The 24,303-nt window shown below is 39.6% G+C and overlaps 1 protein-coding gene across 37 annotated transcripts in view; it reads right to left on the reverse strand.

Moving 5' to 3' along the window:
- Nucleotides 1–20,558, reverse strand: part of ABI3BP (ABI family member 3 binding protein) — a 241,306-nt gene extending 220,748 nt beyond the window's left edge. For 30 of the 37 annotated variants that reach the window (XM_064584048.1, XM_064583896.1, XM_064578467.1 and 27 more), the window contains exon 1: nucleotides 20,389–20,557. In XM_064584048.1, the coding sequence (XP_064440118.1) occupies nucleotides 20,389–20,488 (100 nt within the window). In that variant the 5' untranslated portion in view covers nucleotides 20,489–20,557. Of the gene's footprint in view, nucleotides 1–20,388 lie in introns of all 37 variants that reach the window. The other 7 variants (XM_064584390.1, XM_064584285.1, XM_064584241.1 and 4 more) reach the window with 3 other exon arrangements.
- Between the last annotated feature and the right edge of the window lie 3,745 nt (nucleotides 20,559–24,303).

A 24,303-nucleotide genomic window follows, 5' to 3' on the forward strand; every position in this document is an offset into this window, starting at 1 on the left:
ATAGAATACTCGCATGAGGGTATTCCGTCGGGTACAGATCTAGCCAAATCTTGTCCATTTCTCTAAAGTCTTGCTGAATTCCCTTATGGCTACACACCTGGATGGCCAATTGCCTCTGTAGCTGTTTAAGTCTATGTTATAAAAATGGCAAAGGCAGTCTTAACCATACCCATTCTCCAATAGCACTTAGGCTATTGAAGGAAATTAAGTATTTGTTGAATGAATTCTTATTGATTTGAAGCAGAAATTGGGCTCCTTATTCCGTAACAATGCTCAGTGTCAAAATTAGAAGCATCAATTTGGCTTTGACATATGTTGGTTTTTGCTTCTGTCAAAAGTGGCATGTCTAGTTGGACATCTGGGGAAGTAGTTATAGTTCCTTCCAAAGCAAACCCACTAAAAAATACGACCAGCACATGAAGCCTGACTCAGGTATCCACTTGCAGAGTAGTGTCACATTTAGAGATATATGGACCCAGATTAGCAGGTCTTTATATTGCCTCTCTCAAATGTTTAAAAGAAGTTAAGAACTTGGAGTCCAGAAACTTACATTAAATTTACTTGTTCTCACTCACTCTAGAGGGAGTGCCCAGACTTTCACCTGACTAGACCTCTCTCATCTGTGCTATCCAGGTGCTGCTACATGGCCCCTCTTGTCTCCCTCTCCTAGGGCTGAGGGCTCCTGAGCTCTTAGCTTGTTATCCCGCCCTCCTAGAGCAGTGCCTTTCAGCAGTTTGTGCTGAAAGCTTTCCTCTGTACCTGTAACATTGCTCCCCCTCCATAGGGAGTGGGGGAAGTGGACGATTACATGTAGGCAAAGGAGACTGGGAGGGCTGTGAAGTCCCTCCTGTCGTTAAGTAACTCTCCATCTCAGTGGCCAAACAAAACGACTGGGAGGTGGCCCATCACAGGTGCTCATGTCATATGCTCCATGCCAAGAATTTTTCTTTTGAATTGTAATTTAAAGAGTGAGTTACTCCAAGGAGTTCATCAAGGAAAGAGACCTTAAAGCTGCTTTCTTGGTAATTATAACTGTTTCAAGAAATTTTGGTGGTTGCTGATACCATTTTGTGGGTTAAATATACAACCTTCTCCCAACATGCCTGGCAAGTTCCCTGCAAACACTGTAGTACATTCAGGACTTTCTGTAGTGAAGGTATTACTTGGTGCCTTTGGGGACACATTGAACATGTAAACAGAATAGGTTGCTGCTTATCTGACATGATTTAAGAGACATAAGGAAGGCTCTCATGCTTTAACAAATTCTTCCCCTCAAATCCTACTTGGTGGAAATCTTCCCATTAGAGAAGATAGCTTCTCTTGCATTAAAGCTTTATTCACACAAGCATCTTTAGATAAAAGCCAAATGTTTCAGAGAACTAAGACATTTAGCTGTTACCAGCTATTAATACCTTACTACAAATGAGAATATGAGATAATTTTCAAAGAGTAGGCTAGCAGGAATAGGGCAATACTAGAGAAATTTGACAGATGAGATAGTCTGGAGCTGAAAGCATTGCAAAAAGAAGACAAGTTTTCAGTGGGGCAATAGAAGTCTTTAGGTGTTAAGCTCCGGAGAGGAGAAAAAGAATGTGGGTGGGCCCCAAAGGCGTGTTGATGCCTACCACCCATTCTGGATTTTCCTCCCAGTTTTTAAAACATAGGATCGTATAACACAATAAAAATGGAAATAACTGACAGGTACAGAGCTTGATACATGGTAGAAGTTTAACAGATGTTAATGGAAGTTGAATTTCAGTCATCTGCTTATCAACATGTTTGTCTTTCTTCCTCCTGACAAAACCACAGGTTTTTTTTTAAATGAGTAGATCAAGAACAACGTCACTAAAAATAGATTTTTAAAGTGGAAATTAAAACAGAAAAGAGGTGTGAGTGTTCTTGCCAGTCAACTCAGCTAGCACTTTGTCAGTGAAGGAATCATAGAAATGTGGGCTGAGAAGGGCGTGCCTTCCAAAAAAGACGTAGAAAGGAGGGCAACAGGGAATGGAATGTCATCCCCTTAAGCACCAGATTTCCACAAAAACATTTCTGCAAGCCAGTAATTTCACCCCAATAGCTCAATGCATCCATGTAGTTAGAGTTTCCTTGATTTAATAGAGCTAGCATTGCCATTAAGACAACATCTGTACTATATTTTAGAAAATGAAACTTACACCATAGAAATTAAAGCAAGCAAAATCAAATTTTTGTGTGAAAAAAAATCTATCTGTACTGAAAGGAATCCACAAATAAACTGCAAATATGTATAAAGCACCTTTGAGGTGTGAAAACTACTCTCTGGGCCAAGACAAATGATGGATGACCACGTAGTTTAAAAAGGATCCTACAAGGCAGCTGCATATGTGCACAAAAGCAATCAGGTTCCAACAAGCCTTCACCCACCTTAAAGAAATCAGACAATGGAGTTATTATTTTTGCCAGTCAAGGCTCTTCAACATGATGTTATCTTCATATGTTAATGCATATTTTTAAGTTTCATTAAGTTCTATGGCTTCCTAATCTGTTCATGGAGTTTGAGGGCCAGGGAGATACTTTAGTATTAAGATTTCCTTTTTTTCCTTATAAATACTAGATTTCTTAGGCCTTGGCTGGAGGAAACACTCATGCTTAACCATTATAACAGCATCGCCATGTCCATTCACTGAAACAATATACATGATCCACCCTGTGGAACAGGAGTAGAGAATATAGTCAATCAACCTTTATTATTAGCAGACTCTGCGAATTTTCCCTACTCGCTAAAATTTATTTATAACCCCCAAATCAATACCTGCAGCACTTTTGTGGTCATTTGTGGACATGCATAGAGAGGCAAAAAATTTGAGCTACCTGATATGCATATTTTCAGCTGAGGCTGAACAGGGCAACACTCTGCCTCCTTGTTTCAGCTCTCAGACTGTAAACATGCGTCCTTTACACAGTCTGCTTAATGCTATATTTTTTCCATGTTTGTGCTTTATAGGACATTCTGAAAGGGCAAAAATATAGAGACAGAATCAGATAAGTGGTTGTCAGAGGCTGGGAGTAGGGATAAGAGATTGACTACAAAGGAGGATGATGGAATTTTCTGGGGTGATAAAAATGCTTTATATCTTGACTGAAATTGACAAAATATAACAGTTTATCAGATTGGATGAAACAAGAGTAGACAAATAGGAAACAGAGACATCTTTCATAGTGTGTTTAAATTTTGAAGGAAAGAGGAAAGTTGCCTATCCTCTAGATTAAGCTATAACTACAAAAGAATATTTTATTTTTTTTAAGATTTTATTTATTTATTTGAGAGAGAGAGCAAGTGAGTGTGTGCAAGCAGGGAGAGGGAGAAGGAGAGGGAGAGGGAGAGAGAGAGAATCCCAAGCAGACTTCGCACTGAGTGCAGAGGCCGACACGGGGCTCCATCTCACGACCCTGAAAACCTGTCCAAGATGCTGTTTGAGATTCTCTTTCTCTAAGATACAACAGGCAAGTTGTTTGCAGACAGTCTAGGCAAACTATTTCTTCTGTTTTATGAGAAGTTTGTTACTTTTAACATATTGATTCCAAGATTATTTAACAATTACATATATTAAAAACAGTATAGAGAGTTTCTTAAAGAATATGGTTATAATCATGTTATCTTAGAAAAAAGGGAAAGATACTGAGAAAGTAAAAATGTTTACATTTGAATGTAGATAAAAGCCTTTAATCATTGGAAGTTTCTTCCCTTTTGTGTTATACTGTAATAAAACAGTAAAGCATGATGACAAAATGGAACCTAAAAGCAATATGTGAGTCCAAGGAGCAAAGTCACTTAGGAGTGAATGCCACGGGCCACCTTGGAAGAGAAGAGCCAGTGAGGATGAGGGGTCCTTCACCTTCCAGGACAGAGTGAGAAAAGGATTCTAAAACAGTTGATCTCTAGTCACAGTTGTGACTCTTTTAGTGGCACACTGCCTGTTTGGATGGTTTCAGATTTGACTCAATTTTTTGGCCTTCCCTGACTTTTTTCTTTGCCACACCATCCCTCACAACTCAAGTCTGCTTCAAAAGCCTGAATGTTTTACTTAATTAGGTGTGTTCATCAACAGTGGATAAAGGAGTGGTAGGAAATGAGCTGTTTTTACTGCTAAAACAGTCCTTCCTTGGCAACTCTGATAAGACACTCTGGGAAGATCAAGTCCATGGTGCCTTGAACCTGCATGAAAGCAAGAGCTTTCATGGAGCCTCGTGATTCCTTGAATGATGATACACATTAGTAAAAAAATACTTGGGATCTAGACTGGAATTTGGTCTGGAGAGAGGGACTAAGCTGGAAGACTCCTTATCCCTTGTGACCTATATCATCCAAGAGACCCAGATATTGACTGACCAAAGAACAGACCAACTGGATGGAAACTGCTTACCTAATTTTATGTTTTGTTACTTGCTTTGTTAATAAGGTCTTAGCAACTGATAAGTGTCTGATTTTTCTTTGTAATCATTTTATAAACAATGGTATTTTTGAAGGGAGTAAATGAGTTCAGCTTAAAGCACTAATCACATTCATTAATGAAGTCACACTAGAGGTCAGATACAGCTAGAGCATTTATTACATTGTAGTATCCTGTTTAGTTCATCTATTTCTTTTGCTAGGATATAAACTCCACAGGAATGGTAACCATTATTCTTCTTTATATCTTTATTCCTCCTAACATTAGTTAGGTGCTTATAAAATGTTTTTCTATAAGAGACAAGAAATTTCACAAATGCCTACCCTGAAGATATAATTAATGAAGAATGCCATGACATAAACTTTAGCATGAGGTCAAAGCCAAGGCCAAAGGCTAAGGAGATAAAAGCCTGGCCTGATCCAACTTTGTCCCAGGAGGCCCATTTGTTCCTCAGGGGAATTCAGGGATGTAGGTCAGCTACAGGGTGGATCTTGATCTGGTTCTCTTTAGGCTCTCTTGGGCACAGGTCAACTTTCCTAAATGATAGCATATCCAATACGGACTCACCCTTGGCTTTGGGCCAGTCCTGAAATGGCCTCTGGAATGGAAGTCAAGGTCATCTATTAAGTCCTCAGAAGACATGGTCTTTAAACTGCTCTAAACTATCAAACATTTTCTGTGATTATTTTATTTTATTTTTTTAAAAAATTTTATTTATTTATTTGAGAGAGAGAGAATGAGAGAGAGCACATGAGACGGGGGAGGGTCAGAGTGAGAAGCAGACTCCCTGCCGAGCAGGGAGCCCGATGCGGGACTCGATCCAGGGACTCCAGGATCATGACCTGAGCCGAAGGCAGTTGCTTAACCAACTGAGCCACCCAGGCGCCCCCTGTGATTATTTTAGAACAATATATGTTCACATATTGTTTTCAGTCACTCTTTGGTCAACATTTATGCCCAGTTTTTTTGTAATGGATCTAAAAATTATCCTCCAGAATTTATTTCCACTTATCTTTTACCTATCAAAGCCATATGCCAATAAATAAAATGATCTGTATTTCTCATCCTATTTTTACTCCACTTAAATCATCCTTTAAATTACAGTAAAAAGGTACTCTCTGTATTAATTATCTATTGCTACATAATAAATTAACCCAAAGCTTAGAGACTTAAACAGCAATAAACATTTATTATCCACACAGTTGCTGTGGATCAGGAAGGAACTTGGAAACAGTTTGGCTAGGTCGTTACAATTCAGAATCTCTATGAGATGCAGTCAAGATATTGACTAGAGCTGCAATCATCTGAAGGCTTGACTGGGGCTGGAGGATGCACTTCGAAAATGGTGCATTCATATGGCTAGCAAATTAGTGCTGGCTATGGGGAGGAAGAAGTCTCAGTTTCTCATGTGGACCTCTCCACATGACTTCTCCAGTTTGAGTGATCCAAGATCAAGAGCCAGGTGTGAACTGCAATGTCTTTTATTACCTACCCTCAGAAGTCACACATCTTCATTTCACTTCCTCTGTATGCTAATGGAAAATAGGCCAGCCATGTTTCAGTATGCGAGGGGACTCTACAAAGGCATGAATACCAGGAGAGGAAGACCACTGAGGGTCAGTCATTTGAATGCTATACTTCCACATTTAAATTTTTTGCACCACAACAAAACCAACAGCATAAAACAAACTGTGCTCACATCTTAGTTGTGAAGTTTGAGATTTTTCAGAACCATCTCAAAGCCCTTTCTGTGTGTTCTATGCACAGAGTGGTAATCCTTCTAGCCACTTACCTGATACATCCTAATTCTAACTCAGTAAAAGGCATCTGTTTAGACATATGGCTCTTAACTTTTATTGGCTTCTAGACATCTTCGAGAATCTCAATACCTCAGGGCAAATACCCTCCAAAATGTACATATAAGTACACTCCTTTACATACAACTTCAAGAGTTTTATGGACTTCCAGAGCTAAGAAAAGAAATTCTAAACCATGCAGTGTTTTCAGCTGGCCACCAAATACAAATGTCATAGCTAATGCTCAATAATAGGTTTATGTCCAGTATTAACTGAGAGGCTGGCTAACAGTCTATGTAAGTAAAAATAACAAAGAACTTGTATGGAAAGGATCAAATTCATCTTCAGTTTCACACTTGTTATTTTTCTTGATTGACCTGGTAAAGTGAACTGTTTATAGGAGGATTTCTTGAGTTTGGGTTACACTTAACAGATGCTTCAGGCTAATATTAAGCATTAACTTTAACATATATATATACACAAGCGAATGACTCTCACTAATATCTCATAATGTCACCAAAAACTTTGAAGCCCCAGTTTTAAACATTACTCACTACCAAACAAGGTTACATTAATGGTGAATGCTGCTCAAAGCTCCAGCCAGGTATGGAAAAAGGTGGTTTCTAGGTATAAAGGCAAACAGAAGTTCATCACAAGAACTAGTGGTGAACTTACTGTCTCAAGCTAATTTTTTTTCTGCAGACGTGCATCCCATACTGAACAATGGAAACCATGGGTTCTCCAAGTTTATAGAGCTATAATAAGCTAGCTAAGTTACTCTTAACCACTTTCTTTGAATTAATGTCTCAGTACTTGGTGTTGATTATATAAAAAGATCAGTATTATTTCTCTATACACAGTTAATCTCACCCGAATCAGCAGTGATAGTTGCTAAACATGCAAATTATTAGACCTACTAAATCAGAATCTTGTGTGAGTGTAGTAAGGGGTAGGGGACATGAAGGGAGGGGATGGGGAAGATAGGGCTCTGTATACTTAAGAGATTCACTAAGTCAGTGGTTTGCAAAAATGTGGTCCCAGGGCCAGTGGCACCAGCGGCACCTGGAAACTTGAGAGAAATGCAGCCACTTCACCTCTGGGCCACTTCACCTCTGATCCACTGAGTCAGAAACTCTGGGGATGGTGTCCAGGACGCTGAGGTTTAATAAGCCCTCCAGATGATTCTGATACTCATTCAGGCTTGAAAACCACCACTTTTAGTGATTCCTTGCTCTTCAGTATAGTCTGAGAATTATTATCTCCAGGTTTGTTAAACAGCTGTGTCTCAATAAAACAAAATTCATAGCTTTATTTTCCTATTCCCATCTTCCACAACCAGAGCTTGTGGATGGATGTAGGATGCAAGTACCATAAAGGAGGAAGAGTAAGTGGGAGAGAGACTTTAGTTTCAAAGCAGATAAATGGAGGTACATGGTCTTCCCCTTAAAAAAAAAAAGGAAGAAAAAAACACTCTCACAAAATAAGAAAGTGCCTAGAAAGAAATATCCCTAAAAAGATCTTGACTTTGCTAATGCTTATCCTTTAATGCCTTTTAAATTATTTGATAATATAATTTACAGGAAGTTTATTTAGTGTTAACGCCTGTGGTCCCTTTGTGGCCTATGAAACTCTGGCCATGAAAAAGAATGTTTGAAATGGATGTTTCTGGGATACCACAAAACCTTACAGATGACATGTGAGCATGGGTTATGACGACTTTGGAAAATGCTACAGTAAATACTTGTCTTAATTTTCTGACATAAGTGAAAACAGATGCTTAGAATGAATGGCTGATTAAGAACAAGTGTTATATAATGCAATTCAGCTGACAAATATAGGGGATTATAAAATTAAATTGTGTTCTTTGTAAAGAGCTGAGAAAGGCACCTGAAAGTATTTGAAAAAGCACTGACACATTGGTGAAAAATTGTGAAAATGAGATTTCTTGCCAAGAGTATGTGGAGAAGGAATTTTGACTAACCAGGAGTATGAAGTATTGTCACCTCCTTAAGTGACTTATGGATATTTTTATCAGTCTTTCTGGAGATTGAATTGTAATATCAATATTTAAAATTTGAGTTACTGTTTTCCAAAACAGGATAAAAAAATAATCACTTGCTCCAGTGAAAGACTGTTTATAAAGATTTTTCAACTAGATTGTTCCATATAAGAGCAAAACCTTAAACCACAGTAATACTGGTATGTTAATCAATCAAAAATCAATGGTGCACCACACCAAGTTTAACCCATTTCTAGATCTTTCATCTATTTCATATTTATTGGTTTTTGGTTAGCATCTCAAGGAGAACCAGCACAATAATTCAGCATGGCACACGCATGTGTAAGCACCCACACCTGAATCTGGAAACCTAATTTTATATATATATATTTTTTCACTAGTCATTATTACTATAGGCCATGGTTGAAAAGGTCTAAAAGCCAATAGAATATATAAAGTTTCTGTGGCAGAGATACTGGAATTCTTCTAGCACAAGGGTTAGAACTTGAAAAAGACATGAAAGCGGAAAAGAGGAGGCTGGAAAGAGAGAAAGATTTGGAAGGCATCTGTTGAGTATAGCAAAGCAAAGGGGGAGCCGGAGAAACAGAGATCAAAGAGGGAGACTGGCACATTGAAATGGCATTAAATGCCTCCAACTGTGATCCAGTTGCCAATTTGGGGATCTCATTTTACGGGGACATTTGATACAAAAACTCAGTTTCAAGGAACTGTTGGCTACCAGTGAAATGAAGAGAAACATGGTTATGAACTTAACATCTAACTCAACGAGCCCCTGGAAAACAGCAAAGTTCTCTTCAAGTTCTTCAAAACATTAACCCCCAACAACTACAATGGAACAAAAATCCAGGAATAAATAGAAAAGTGACTTTACATAATATCACCGTTGTATCTGGCTTTTATTGTGCATTGGTTGTTGCCATAATTCAAGAGATGTAATAACTTAGGCCTTCTTTAAAACCATTTAAAAATGAACTGTGGTGTTAATATACAATTATGGTTTGTCCAATCTGATAGGCACAGAGCTTATCAGATGAATGTAAATCTGTGCTTTTTGCAAGCTTGCTGATGCCAAGATAAATGAGTGGGAAACCATATTTTCAGTCAAGTGGAACATTTAGCATGACACAGAAACACCCACTGTCCCCTCAAAAAAGTTATGAAGTGTGCATTGTCTTCCAAAAGGATGATTCCTGCTGTATCTGAACAAATAAAGAGTCAGCTGTGAGGTGAAAATGAGCGTCCAAGTGGCCAGCAGAAAAGGCTGGGGGTGGAAGCCAGCAGAATGTTCTGAGGATTCCTTTGGTGTTGACGGAGAAAGAGGAAAGGAGGGTAGTATGAGGAAAAGGGAGAGAGAAGGAGAATGAAAGGAAAGGAAGATTAGGAACAAAAAGAGAGGGCAGGAAAAAAAGTCTCATTAAGTGGCTGATCAGACCAGCACAGTACCCGAGAGTTGGCTAGACAGAGGGTAGCAGGCATCCAGGGGAAATTCAAGTCACACAGAACTGCATCCCAAGGGTATGTGGGGATAAAACTGACCAAGGACCACAATCATGCTCCCAAATCTTTCACAATAAAAGGTAAATCTGCTCTGATCTGGGCCTTCCAAACCCCTGCAGAGTGTTGGATAAAGGAACAGGAGCAGGATGCTGATGACAAGAATTATGCTTAAAAAAATCCACAATGACGTGGTTCCTCTCCTCAGGCCCTGTGTCACTGTGTGGCTGACCCACTACAGGCCCAGGCCCAGGAAACTCTGCCATCCAGCAATGGAGCACTTTGATAACTCAGCATCCTTTCAGGAAGGGTCTAGGAGACCAGAGCATCCCGGTGGTCTTCCTCTAGCTGCCATGGCTAGAGGATTTTCCAAAAATGCATCTGGTCTTCACATCTCCTCTTTTTTTTTGAGAGAGAGAGAGAGATCGCACCAGAAGCAGGGGGAGTGGCAGGCAGGGGGAGAAGTCCTGAGCAGGGAGCCCAATGCAGGACTAGATCCCAGGACCCCAGGATCATGACCTGAGCCGAAGGCAGACGCTTAACTAACTGAGCCCCTTCACATCCCCTCTTACTTAGGTTAAGGAAGTTACTACCAAGACAACAACAACAACAACAAACCGTTAAAGCCACCCTACTATTATTGATTAGTGGAAGCTAAAAAGAGAACTGTTGTTTTTCTTATACCCTTGCCTCAGGGAAGCAGATCTGATTTCAGCGAGGTCAGTTCACTTGCCCAGACTCGCATTTACTCCTGCACTTCGCCCACTAGCCCCTGTTGCTGTTTTCCAGTATTTGCCATTTCAATTCAGGATGAAACACCAGACTAAACCTCAATGGAAGAACATGGCCAGCATAATTTTCCTTCTAATTCTGGTAAAAATATGAGTAATTAGGGAATTCTGTGACAACAGGATCATTGGGTGTTTGAAGAGGATGAGCCCGCAGAAGGAAGGAGGGGCTGTTCTTCAGATCATCTGATACCTTGTCCTACACTTACTACCTAGAGAGGCTTTAACTCCATCTGGGAAAGGGAAAGGAGAAGAAAACTCTGACCTGTATCCCTTGCTGGCATATCTGTAACAGGACTGAATTCCAGAGTTCTCTGCCAGCATGACATTGGCAGCTGCCCCAAACTCCTCCTTCAACGACAGAATCTGCTGCTCTCAGAAAAGGAAGGCCTGTTAGGGCTCACACGCACATGTGCGCACAGGGGACTCTCAGCAGGGCCCTTGGAAAACCAGAATGTTTTCTTATCAGTTATCAGAATGGAAAAATCAAAGAATGGCATTTAAGGAGAAAGGAAATCTTCAACTCTGTTTGGGCATCTTGTCGGAAGCAAAATACCCCAAGCTTTGCTAGCAAGGGTTTATTCTCCACTCAGAGAGGACAGACCCTTTGTTTTATTAGAAATCCAGTGGAATACATTTCAAAGATGTTTCAGATTATAAGCCATCCTATGTGCTCACAAATTATCCTTAACATAAAACAGAAAGAAGATGAGCTGGAACGTATATAGTAAACATGAACAATCACCATTTCCAAAGGTGATTCATATAACTTGGACCTTTATCTAAGACGGAAATTCATTGTACATTTCCTTAACTTCATTTTGCATTAACTAGGATCATGGAGTGCTTTGTTTTTCTTAATATGTTACATTAATTTGTTTTTGTCACATATATATCACTGAAAGCTAGTGCATGGCAACACAATGAAATAGCATAACTCTTGCAAATTTTTGCTAAATAAGGATAAAGAATTAAGACACCAACAGTTTCATCTAAAAGAAAATTACTTTTCTGTGGCCAAATAATTTTGAGTACAACTTTCTCAAACTCCTTGGAGGCAGGAAATGTCTTACTTATCTTTGTAATCCTAATATTGATTTTTTTAAAAAATGCTAATTGAATAACAAAGTGAATAAACTTAGTCCAGTCCTGAAAAACACAATCAACCATAGTTTCTCAGATCTAGTTTCTGAGATTTTATAAAAGTAGAGATTAGCACTTATTTTCTAATACCAAAAACAAATGTTAATCTCAATTTTAAACATTTCCTTATTCTATGTAGTCTGAGAAGGGAGTCTCAAAAATTTTCCAAATAAGGCTTTAAAATTCTAGAACAAAGCAGAAAAAAAATAAAAATCATCTTTGAATTGATGTTAAAACCTAAATAGCAAAATGCTTTACTTCTAACTTTTAAATTTTACTCTGCACTCATCCAGGAAGATTTATCAAGCACTTAAACATACAAATTTTCAAAACTGTAGATCGGTGGTTCTGAACTCTGGTCGTATTGGAATCACCTGAGGAATTTTTAAAACTCTTCCACCCCAGGCCAATCAAATCATAACTGAGTAGGGAAACACAGCTCTGCTGATACTTTTGAAAACTTTCAATTACTCTAATGTGCAGTGAGGGTTACAACTATCAGGATAGATGTTATAGTATTTGTACTCAGAGCTAAATACCTTTTTTAAATTTATTTTGAGAGAGAGAGCATGAGCTGGGAGAGGAGCAGAGGGAGGGCAGCAGTGGGAGAGAATCTCAAGCAGACTCCATGCTGAGTGCGGAGCTGGACATGGGACTTGATCTCACAACCCCGAAATCATGACCTGAGCTGAAAGCAAGAGTTAGCCGCTCAGCTGACCGAGCCACCCAGGTGTCCCAAGAGCTAAACTTACTTTAAAAGAAAACATTGAATTGTTATATCACCAGTGAAGCTTGAACTGGATCTCAACTTTATCTAAAATTAATTTCTAATCTGACCAGCAGGTGCTTGGAGTAGGTGGACTTGGTTTCTTTTTCTAATGTGTAGACTTAGGTGTATAGTCTGTGACTGGAGAACAATAATGAACTTTCTATGAAGGCATCACATCTTCTACCTCCTTTTCAGAATTCCACAGGGAGGAACATTAGCTGACTGTGCCAAAAGAGCCTAAAAACCTCAGGCTAGCTTTAATGTTCCCAAATTTCTATCAAAATCACTGGGAATACAAGTCAGGGTTTTGTTAGAGCAGGGAAACCTACAACACACCCTAAAATTCTCACTGTGGAAGGCTCTTGGTGGGGACCCCAAGCTAACATGAGTGGCAGAGTGAGCCCTGATTCAGTCTTCCTGTCCACAGAACTTCAACAAAGTAGAAGTTTACCCTTCTTACCGTGAACCTCCTAGTCCTTGGGATAATCCCAACACAGGAAGAGACCGTGGGCTAGAGAAAAACACACACACAGGATACTCTAGTATTAAACATTCTACAAGGTTCTAGATATGTTAAGAATATATCCTGTGTACAACCTAAATTTTGTTTTGATTCTTAGAGCATATGGAAGAATTGCTTTATTAACAGCAAAATGGATCTGAATGTTTCAGAAGCATATTTTATGGGGACTGTGTCATCAACTCAATAGGGGCTACTTTCTTAATATTTATTTATTTTGTTAAAGAAGATTTTTGCTTTGTCTTATGTTTTCTCTTCCTGTTTGAGAGATGGTGGCATCTAAGTTTTACAATGAAAAACAGAGCTTCTATTTGGGGAGAATTTACTTTGCATATCCCTCTACATGGGACTGACCACATACGATGTGCCACAGAGGAAATCAGCAGAGGAATCCAGGCATTGACTGGATTCTTGCATACAGAAAATTGTGTCCTCAATATTTCCCTTAAGTCTTTGCGCTTATCATATTTATCTCTATTCTCAGCAGTTTCCTAGAATTGACCCTAACCATGTAGGGAGACAAATTGGCAGTATGCCTAATGGGCATCTGGCACTAAAGGCTGAATTCTATGGGAAGTGGATGGGTACTCGTGCTCAAACCAGTATATTCTCTGGAGTTAGATTTCCTTATATTCACAGTTCCACTGTATCACTTACTAGCTATATGACCCTAACAGCCATTGACCATTTTGTGGTGGGTAGGCTTTAAGACAACCCCCAATAATCCCTTTCTCCTGGTAGTCATTCTCTGGTGTAACCACCTTATATGACAGGAAATGAGTTGCTTCTAACCAATAGAATATGGAAAAGGTGATAGGCTTTCACTTCCATGATTAAGCTACATAAGTCTATAATTTTCATCTTGCCTGCAGATTCATCTGGGCTTGTACACTTTGATGAAGCAAGCAGCCATAATAGAAATGCCCATGTGGCAAAGAAAACTGACATGACCTCTGGTCAACAGCCAGTGTTCCTCAAGAAACTGAATCCTACCAACAAGCACAAGAACTTCCAACTCTCTGTTCAGCCTTCATATGAGGCCCCAGCCCTGGCCAACTCTCTGTTCCACCTGTGAAAGACATCCAAGGAGAAGCCTCAGCTAAGCCAGACTCATTGTCCTAACCCACAGCAACTGTGAGATAATAAATGTGGGTTATTTTAAGCTGATGAGTTTGTGGTATTTTGTTATGCATCAACAGATAACTAACAAACTCTTTAAGCTTAGTTTCTCATCTGTGGAATGGGAGAAATAATAACATACCTTTCATAGGCATGAGGATAAAATGAGATAATTTATGTAAACACTTAGCATTAAACACCATGCCTGTTATAGAGTAATATGGTTGTTACATTCTTTTTATTTATTAAACAGGTTTTTTTTAAAGATTTATTTATTTATTTGAGAGAGAAAGAGTGCATGAGTGGGGGGAGGGGCAGAGAGAGAGAGAGGGTAAGCAGACTCCCCGTTGAGTGTGGAACCCAGTGCAGGACTCCATCTCAGGACCCTGAGATCACGACCTGAGCTGAAACCAAGAGTTGGATGCTTAACCGACTGAGCCACCTGGATGCCCATTATCATATTCTTTAAATGTGATTTTAACAGAATGTATGTATTGAAACCCTTGGTTTTCTATTTTTAGCATGTTCCTTCTTTAGCTGATGCTATTTATTTTTACATTTTTATTTTACTATTCTAATATCTCTCACTCTAGATATCCTATTTATATTTTTATTTTACATGTATTCTTAAATCACTTTAAGTTTATATATTTCAACATTCTTTCTTCTATAATGATAATCAGGAAACAAGCAAAAGGAAAATCTTTCTGAGGATGGTGTCCCAGTGGGTCACATCTCCTGAATGACCCTCTCTTTATTAGACAACTTACTTTTGTCTTAGACAAACTTTCTGTCAACTCACATGAACCTACAAAATCATTTTAGCTGTCTTTTCTGTGATACAATATAGATAAATTCTTCTATTCTCAATTGTTCCTCTGTGCCCCATTACCTTGAAAGAGGGAGAGAGGCTAAGATCCCTTACTGTTTAGTGTCTCATAGTCTGATATAGCCGTCTATAAAACTAAACTAAACCAGTGAATGTATAATGAACACAGAGGAACTTTATTTTTAAACCTTGGGTTCGAAACATGATACTCTCAGCATAAAAACAAATTATATTTAACCCATTTTTACATTCTTAACATAAGTTACTTTTATAGCAAGGGCTGGATCTCATTCAGTCTTACCTAGTAGATGCTTAAGAAACACCGCTTGAATAGACAAACATTTCAATGAACTGCCAAGAAACTGTAAACCTGTCAAAGATGTGAAAATAATTCTCCCATGGTTTTCAAACTTTTTTGGTTTCCTTTTGGCAGGGGAGCCATTGTCCTCAATGTACCCTTCCACGGTGACACCAGCACATAAATATTTACCACTTATTAAAAGCAAGTCGTACCCACTGGGCTTCTTTGGCACTCCGCACTATTTCCCCCCCAACATCCCTACCCTAAGATTAAAGAGATCCTCTCCAGCCCCTCGCAAGTATCAATCACCTTTTGGGGAAATGGACTAGGCCACTCGAGTGATACATGAAATTTTATCAAAGTGAGATGGGGAGGTATCCATGGAGAGTGAGAGCCAGACCCCAGCTAAGTGTCTGGGAAAGTTTACAGAGCAAGACATAGGAGTCCTCCTCTCCAAAGACAGGCTTCTACTCCCTCATTGTTGTCAATCTTGGGGAGTTCAGGGCAGATAGAGACCAGGAAGACACAGTTGCATCCTGTGTGGACTTCCCAGTCCTGGCTTCTTCTCTGAGTACTTTAACACCTGCTGAGCACGGGCACCTGGTGGGGGGGTGGGGTGGTCTGGGGTCTGGCCATGCAGCTGCCTCTGTTGGGAAGGCCGCTCACCTCTCAGCCCTCCTCTTGCTTGCCCAAATTTATATTTGTCTTCCAGGCCTCTACTTAAGTACTTTATCCTCTCCTAGTTCGTGATCCTTCCAAGCTAGATTGGGTCCTTCTGGCTGTTCTCAAAGTTCTTTGTGCTTCACCCAAATTGGAGGATAATTTCACTCTATTGTAATTATTTCTTTACATCCCCATCTCCTCCATTAACTGGTCAGCTCCTTGAAGACAGGTGCCAAGCTGTGTCCTCCTAGCCTCAGTGTTCTGCATATACATGGAATATAATTTGCTACTTGAATAAATTAGTATATCTTCGCATAAAGCAGGGAACTGATATTACACAGAAATTAAGGGTATAGTCTTTTGCCATGTGCTGACTGTGTGACTTTGGGCAAATCACTTAAGCACTCTGAAAACAATTTTATGCTCTGTAAAATAAGAACAGTAGAATACCTGCTTAATAGGGAGCTTTGAGAATTTAGATCTTCCACATTAAAGATATTTAGCCCTGAATTACCACAGGCAATCTGAGCTCAAAAAATGTTGAGAAGAGTTATTAGTAACTATGGAGTTATACCATCCGCGCCTGTTTTCTGTCCTTGGAATCAGTGACTTCTACCTTGACAGGTAAGAACCAGCGGCAAAGAGCCAGCTGCCTCTTGGCTCAGCCACATGCCAAGAGTCATGCCCAAGAGCCTTATGCCTTCAGGCTATCTGATTACACTTGTATCTTGGATGTTCCTCTGTGATTTTCCTCACACGTGCCTCAGGACTGATAGCATTAGCTAGAAATAGTAGCCTTCGCCTGCCGGCTGATCACAGTCTTCCGCACACAGGAGTTTCTGCAGAGAGGTATGTCAAGCCCCTCATGTCCCACTGTGAGCTTTTGTTGGCTTCCTTCACTACGTGTTGTTCTCTGTGGTTTTTATCTGAGCCTGGTATGCAGTGAGGGAAGGAAAGTTCTGTGGTGCCAAGAATAAAGACTCCAAGAGGTAACTGGAGCACAGGGGCTTCAAAAGTGTAAAACGATGTGGTAATTCTTCTCAGGGCCTGTATGTTATGGCTTTAATGCTCTTCCTGAAAGACAGTTACAAGGGGATCTCTCCAGGAAGCTCCGTGAGGCCTTACCAATCCCCAGGGAAAGCTGATCCTGAGGCCAAAGTACAGCTTTCCACAGATAAGAGCAATGTTTGATCTTGACAATCAAACATTGGTCGATGATGGTCAGGATGGAGTCTAGAAGAGGTCTTCTCTCATTGTCTGTAGAGCAACACTCAACTCCCTCGCCCCACCTTTCTGCCAAGAACATGACACCTACATCCATTGCCCTTCAAGAGATCTGTCAGTCTGGACACAAGATCACAAATTATAGTGTACATATTTTTAAATATTGATCCATTTTTCTATGACCCAATTAACATTATATCTCATCTCATTTAATTCTAAAACACTATGAGATAAGTTATCATTATTGTAAAACTGAGGCTTAGCCAAGGTAAATGATTTGCCAAAACACATACTCATTAAGTGGTAGAGAGGAGAAGAGATCCATTAGTAATAGTCTCTAACTTTACTCTAAGCTTTTGAAAAGTAGGAAAGACTTCCAATATCTTATTTTCTGTAACAAAATATGTGGCTAGGTATGCAAATAGGCATAAGACAAGGGAAAAATGATATCTTATTTAACAAATAATTTTTCTTATAAATAGCCAACTATATATATATATATCTCAACTATATGTGACAATTATACAGATATATAAATATAGTAATTTGTGTATGTGTGTGTATAGGATATGTTCTTGGGAAAATGTGAAGATTAAGATAATGGTTATGATATTTGCAGGAAAAACTGTATTCACGAGAAGGGTAGCATTCACACATACACTGCACAATGTAACTCATAAGGTTTGGGGTAGAGAAGCCTGCTCACAGGGCAGGACATGGATTTCTGACTGGAATCCAGTCCTGGTTCTGCCATCGATGGGGGAAAGTTACTAACCCTCCTGCCTTTGGGTGTCTTCATTTGTAAAATAAATAGTTAAGCTAGGACAGTGGCTCCCAAATAGTGGCCTATGATGAAATTTTCATTAGTTCATGGTGAAAAGAGAAAAATAAAAACAATAGACTTATTTGTATAAATTCATTTATTTTATAAATATGTTAAAATGGCTTGCTTTGATGAACAATGGGGATTTTGTTTCCTCTTTGAACATCCTCACACAATTCAAGTATGTCCTCTGTAATGGAACCCTGATAGTGAAAGTATATCTGTCTTTTTACCAGTTCATAAATCAAAAGGCCTGGCAACCACTCAACCACTAATGTCCTGTCCAGCTGCAAAATCCTATCCTCTTCTTAAATCACAGATGATATAAAACTAACTCTAAAGTGGGAAGGAAAAAGAATAGAAACGCTTTTTATTCCCCTCCCCACCCTGTTCTTGTTTAGCTCAGCATTTCCCCAAAGGTGTCCTGTGAAAGACAAGCCCCCAGCAAGATATTAGAGCTATTTCACTAGAAAAAGGATTCTTAGTCAAATGAGTTTGAGAAACAATGGGTTAAAAATGTTGGGCAGGTTTTTTTACTGAGTAATTCTCAGACCTTGTGAAATTCTCACATCTGTTGAGACTCCCCCAAAGACAACAAAGCACGAACACTCCTTAAGTTATGGGTGGAGAGCAGATGCCTGCCCAACCCCCTTTTGAGGTCAGTACACCTATTCTAGGAACACAGTTTGAGAAAGGTGATTTCAGCTAAAAGAAAGTTCCCTAGTAGCTTCCATAATAAAGAAAAACATAGCACCAGAGACAAGGGGACTGCCAATTATTTTATAATATAATTATTCTAATTTGACAGGGCTTTTTAACAATTACCAAAGCCACAGATATTTCTTAAAATTACAAAGGAAACCTGGATGAAAATTCTTCAAATTAAAGTGCAAAGAACTAGACAAAGTTTTGTGGCCATTTTGGGCAACTTTTCTTTTAACCACAACAAATAAAGGAAAACTGTGTCAAGAGATTTGTATCCAGTGATTGCAACATGATAATTAAAGCATTTGGAATTTGCAGAAGTCTGCAGTAACAAAATTATGGCTATCATCCCTACACAGTGAATATGAGGTAAAATAAAGCCATCTGTAGGTACTGAGCCTGAGAAAACCCAACTTCTCTCAAATGATGTGTCCTTGTTAAATATTTCAGCAGGAGGAACAATTAATTCTAAATGCTTGTGCCTCCTAATTGATTTACTTAAACACTTTCACCTTGATCAAGAAACAAAATTCTTAATAGAAGAAAAAGATCTAATAGTGTATGTTTGTATTTATTTATTTATTTATTTCTGCATAATTATCTGATCAGAGTTAAGAAGGTTTACTCAGCCCTTTTTATTGCTTTTTACATCACCACACGAAATATCAACTAGCTAAATTCTCCAGCCCTCGCATTCTGGATTCAAGTTTCACTTATCACATGAGGAGAAAACAGTTTTCACTTGGGACAAGATGATTTTGGAACAAACTATCCAAAGAGAGGACCTAGGAAGGATCTTTTGGATATTCTGACACTAACAACCTTTCTTTCTGATTCTGTGCACACCAGGTTTTTGACAAGCCTGTGGCTCTGCATTACTTCTAATATTTTCCATCATAACTGTATAGTTAAGTTCAGCCTGTTTTTCATAATCCTGCTGACTACAACAGTCTGCAGCCATAAAAAGCCTTCACTGACCTGGAGTTGGCTTAGAAAGTGCCTCTGCAGACAAACAAAAAAGTACATGCAATGTTTATGTTCAAAGATAGGAGAGAGGCAAGCTCTTGTGGTGGTGCTGATAGGCGCAAAAGATTTTTAGGGTCTAAATTTAGAAAGTTTAATTTTCTTTTGATCGCATTTGTAAACAAAATACCAACACTAAAATGAGAGCAGTTTAGCCAGGAAAAGGGGGAGTGTCCAGTCCAGCAGATCAAACCCTCTTCCAAACTCCCCTGGAGAGAAGTGTCTACAAATTAGCACATGACCCTACCTTGGTGTGCCCTGCCTAGCGTCCCTCAACCCCCAAGTTAGCAAGTACGCGTGAGGTTTACACCATCCAAAGTTTCAGAATTAGCTTCTTTTAAACCTAAAGCCAGTACTGGTTTAGTCTCTGGGAAGGGCAATAAAAACACCAAACGAGTCTTTTTAATAGACTACCATACCCATCTACATATGACTCAATATACAAATAAAATAGTTTGAATCTATAGCATTCAAGCTACTGTGAACATCTGTGAAACCTAAGAAGTTGGTCTTCATTTTTGCATTAAAGAGATTCAATTGAAAACTAAGTAACAGAGGAGAAAAAAAAAGTAAAAGTTTAAGCAACTCCTTCACACATCTGAACTTTGACTCTCCACAGAAGAACTGTATTCCGCCCCCACCCCCCAATCTGGTAAAGTAGATCACATTTAATATCAACATTTAAAAACTAGTATCTCTTAAAAAATTATTTTTAAAACACAAAACAGCAGAGCTACTTGCCTTTTGGCAATTTCTGTGCATTTCCCAGGGCTAGTGCAATACTTCCACAGAGAAGTAGACACCCCAAGCTGGTGAACATGTTGCATTTGCCACCTCGCATGGGGAGTGATGCTGGTGGGCGTCCCGCAACCCTGGAACTGCATTTAAGTGGACTGTCTCCCAGTGACAGAGGCGGGCGGCTGCACTTAGCTCTGCCGTGGGCTTACTCACAGGGGGTGGAGACAAAATGACATCACACCCTTTCCCACACACACCAAAAAAAAGGCACAACAGCAAAAACATATCATCACATTTCTGCCTGCTAGGTTGTAACTGTCTCTTCTCTCTGTGATATAAAAATTGAAATTTTGGTCAATCTATATTTGTGAAAGGAAAAGTATTTAGGCAATTCTTAACCATTTGATAAACTCCTTTTAAAAATCCAGAAAAGGCATACTCCAAACCATCGGAACAGAGTAAGACTTTATTAAGAAGGAAACTGTTTTTAATTATCTCGTAAAACAATCCAATTCTTCTTTTAAATGGGAGTAAACTCATAAAAGTACACTTTGAACCATTCCAAAGTTCCAATATCATCAGAAACTTTAAAGAGTAAGTCATTTTACATAGCAACTCATTATACATAACACGCATATGTGTGTAAGTGCATATACAACGCAGATACATACATACATATATTCTAGAGATCTGGATATAGAAATGGAGAAATCGCTCTTAATAATTGATCCCCAGCTCTGGGCCGGGCTCTGGAATAGTGCCCTTACCTATATGATTGCATTTTAATCTTCACAGCAGCTATACAGGAGATACAGCATTATTCCCATTTTACCAGTGAGAAAAACTGAGGCTCAGGGAGGTTAAGTCTCCTGACCACACTAGGGTATTCTAATGGTTAATCATTTGGGTGGGCTCTGGAATAGAACTGACTGCAGTTTAAATCTGGATGCTCTGTGACTTTGAGCAAATTTCTCCATCTATGTCTCATCAACATTGTGTAAATTCAAGGGCTTGCTCCTTGCGAGGCACTGATCTGATTAATTCACATATATTAACCCATTTCTTCCTCCAAATTACCTAGCAGGCAGGCATGGTCATCACCCGCATTTTCCACATGGAGAAATGGGGCATAGAGAGGTTAAGTGAAAGGCTTGAGGTCCCAGTGCTCGTCAGCAACTGAGCTGGCATTTTAATCTGGCAATTTAACTCCAGAGCCTCCACTCTTAACTGCTAAACTTGCCATTCTAAACCAGAGATGATAGTACCAATTTCATAAATTTGCTAGCAGGAAGGACTTTTGGACAGTACTTACCATAGCCCCTGGCATACAGAAAGCATTTAATAAAGGTCAGATACTGAAAGCAACAATCACGACAACAACAAACCCCCAGTTAAGGAGAACTATGATTCTAACTGCACTTGTCTGTCTCTAAAGCCCACACAGGTCCACTCTCCCTCTCCCGCAATCTAGATACGCTGCGGGAATGACTGGGTTAATCAAGTACTCGAAATGTCATCCAAACATTTATATTGACTCTGAAAATAGCTCGTTTCGTGGGTTTGCGGTAGCTGAACCAAAACACTAAGTGGGAAGTGGTATGCTGGTCTAAAAAAATTCTAGTCAAAAAAGTTACCAAAAGCAAAATTGAAGAGACAGCCCCATCTTCCAAAAAAAGCGTGAGAAGGTGCATTGTTAAAGTCATTTGGAGCCGGCCAGGTCTAAGCTCTCACCAGAGGAATGCTCTGGCACTGGCTACGGAAGGGATTGGGTTATTTAACAGGTCTTTTTCATCTCTAATTTTTTACTTGGCTAGGCAGCTCTCGCAAACCCAAGTTTGGATGTCCATCCAGCTGGCACGGCGGTCTCGGCTTCTATATGCCGGTGCCATCAAGTTAAGCCAGCGAGGCCACTGTGCTAGCAGGAAATAACAGGTTTTCTGAGAGGGGGGAAAGAAAACCCCCAGCAGAAATACTGAGAAGGCTGGTTCTCCCAACAGTGTGAGGGGCCGGTCCCAGGGTTAGGTAATGGAATTCGAGAGTCAGCCTCTGCTTGGCCCACAGGCTAAGTCCAATCGGCGTTAGCAATCAGTATTTGCAGTCTGGAACTGACTGGGGGATAATTAAATAGAGGGCAATCGCCAATTATTTTGTCAGAAAAAGATGGCTGCACTACCTTAGCTAGTAAGACAAGGAGCATTCAAGGCAGATGTTAAAGTATTAGAGGACTCCTCAGACCAGGGAGGAGAAACATCCTAAAGAAACGGACCATGATTCACTTTCGCAGAGAACAAGAAGTTTTCAGTTATGTCAGAGTTCCCACCTAAAGAAGAGGTACAAATGCTCCAGAAGAAGAACTCTAAGTGCCTTGCTACATGAGATAAAACTTTAGGGCCAAGCTCAGGTAATCAGTGAAGAGTTAAGGCCATTTTTAAGGAAAAATTACCCTCTGACAATAGGTGATATCAGATGATGTCTGTGGAGTACTTTGTGCATCTCTGTTAGGTTTCTCAGTTGTCACAGAAAAATGCTGACATTAAGCCCTGGTTCAAATGCTTCTGCAGGCACTTGTGTCTGTATTTATCTGTAAATATAAAAACGTGAAGCTCCACGGGGCGCCCGGGTGGCTCAGTCAGTTAAGCGTCTGCCTTCGGCTCAGGTCATGATCCCAGGGTCCTGGGATCGAGCCCCGCATCGGGCTCCCTGCTCATCCGGGAGTCTGCTTCTCCCTCTGCCCCCTGCTCATGCTCTCTCTCTCTCTCTCAAATAAATAAATAAAATCTTAAAAAAAAAAACCAAAAAACATGAAACTCCATTACTTGTGAGATTGTGGAATATTGAATTGTCACCAATATTCGTGGAAAACCTTTTTTTATACATTTGTTCAAACCCACAGAATATACAACACCAAGAGTAAACACTGATGTCAAATACAATTTCCTGATGATAATGATGTATCAGTGTGAGTCCATCAATTGTGACAAATGTAACTGATTTGCAACAAACTCTGGTGTGGGATGTTGGTAACGAGGAGGGCAAAGGTATATGGTATATCTCTGCATGTGTGCGGTAGATATATGAGAAATCTCTGCACATTCCACTCATTTGCTGTGATCTTAAATCTACTCTACAAAAAATAAAATCTATTACCAAAAAAAAAAAAATCCTGTTGAGAGGACATTTAGGAATAACTGCTGGAAAAACACATAAAATATATTTGTATTTTCTCTATGTTCTGTGAAGGGAAGAACCAATCCTGTTTGTTTATCACTGTAGCCAGTGCCTAGAATATAATAAGGATAAAGTATGATGAGTATCAAATGAAACAGAATCCATCAATTCCTCCAAATAGTCTAAAGGGATCAAGCTAGAGAAAGCTAGACTAGGCCTTGGAATGCACAGTTGTTGGGGGACAATTCTCCAAGGGACCCTCATGTTTCTGTGTATCTTATAAGCAAAGGTACTGATTTCCTGTGCTCCAGACTATCTTTCCAAAGACGTTTGTATAGGAAACAGGCTTGGAAGATAGAAGTTTGTTTACTGTCCCATAGAATAAAAGGTAATGTCTCCCTCTGGGGCAAAAAGGGAACACTTGCTCATATCCTATTAGCAAAGAGCCAAGTTCCCTAAGCTCAGGGTTTCTGCGGCATGTGTAGGTATCACCCACACCTCTTTGAATTGGCCTGTGGGAATCTGAGCTCCTAGAATGGGAACAAATGTGGTATTCAGGCTAATGCTATTGCTGTGAGTAAATAAACTGTCCTTTGTCTTTGACCCTGGAGTCTGGTGTCTCCTCCCAGCATTAGTGAACCATGCATGCTAGTGTGCACATAGGGTAAAATCTCAACCCTTCACAATGCTTGACAATAAGATTGGCATACTCCAGAATAGCTTTTTAGATAAACTTTGGTATAATGCCAT

The sequence above is a fragment of the Mirounga angustirostris genome, unplaced genomic scaffold, assembly GCF_029215605.1.
Source record: "Mirounga angustirostris isolate CCGP_5_RB_7025 unplaced genomic scaffold, mMirAng1.0.hap1 SCAF_1, whole genome shotgun sequence".
NCBI classification, from domain to species: domain Eukaryota; kingdom Metazoa; phylum Chordata; class Mammalia; order Carnivora; family Phocidae; genus Mirounga; species Mirounga angustirostris.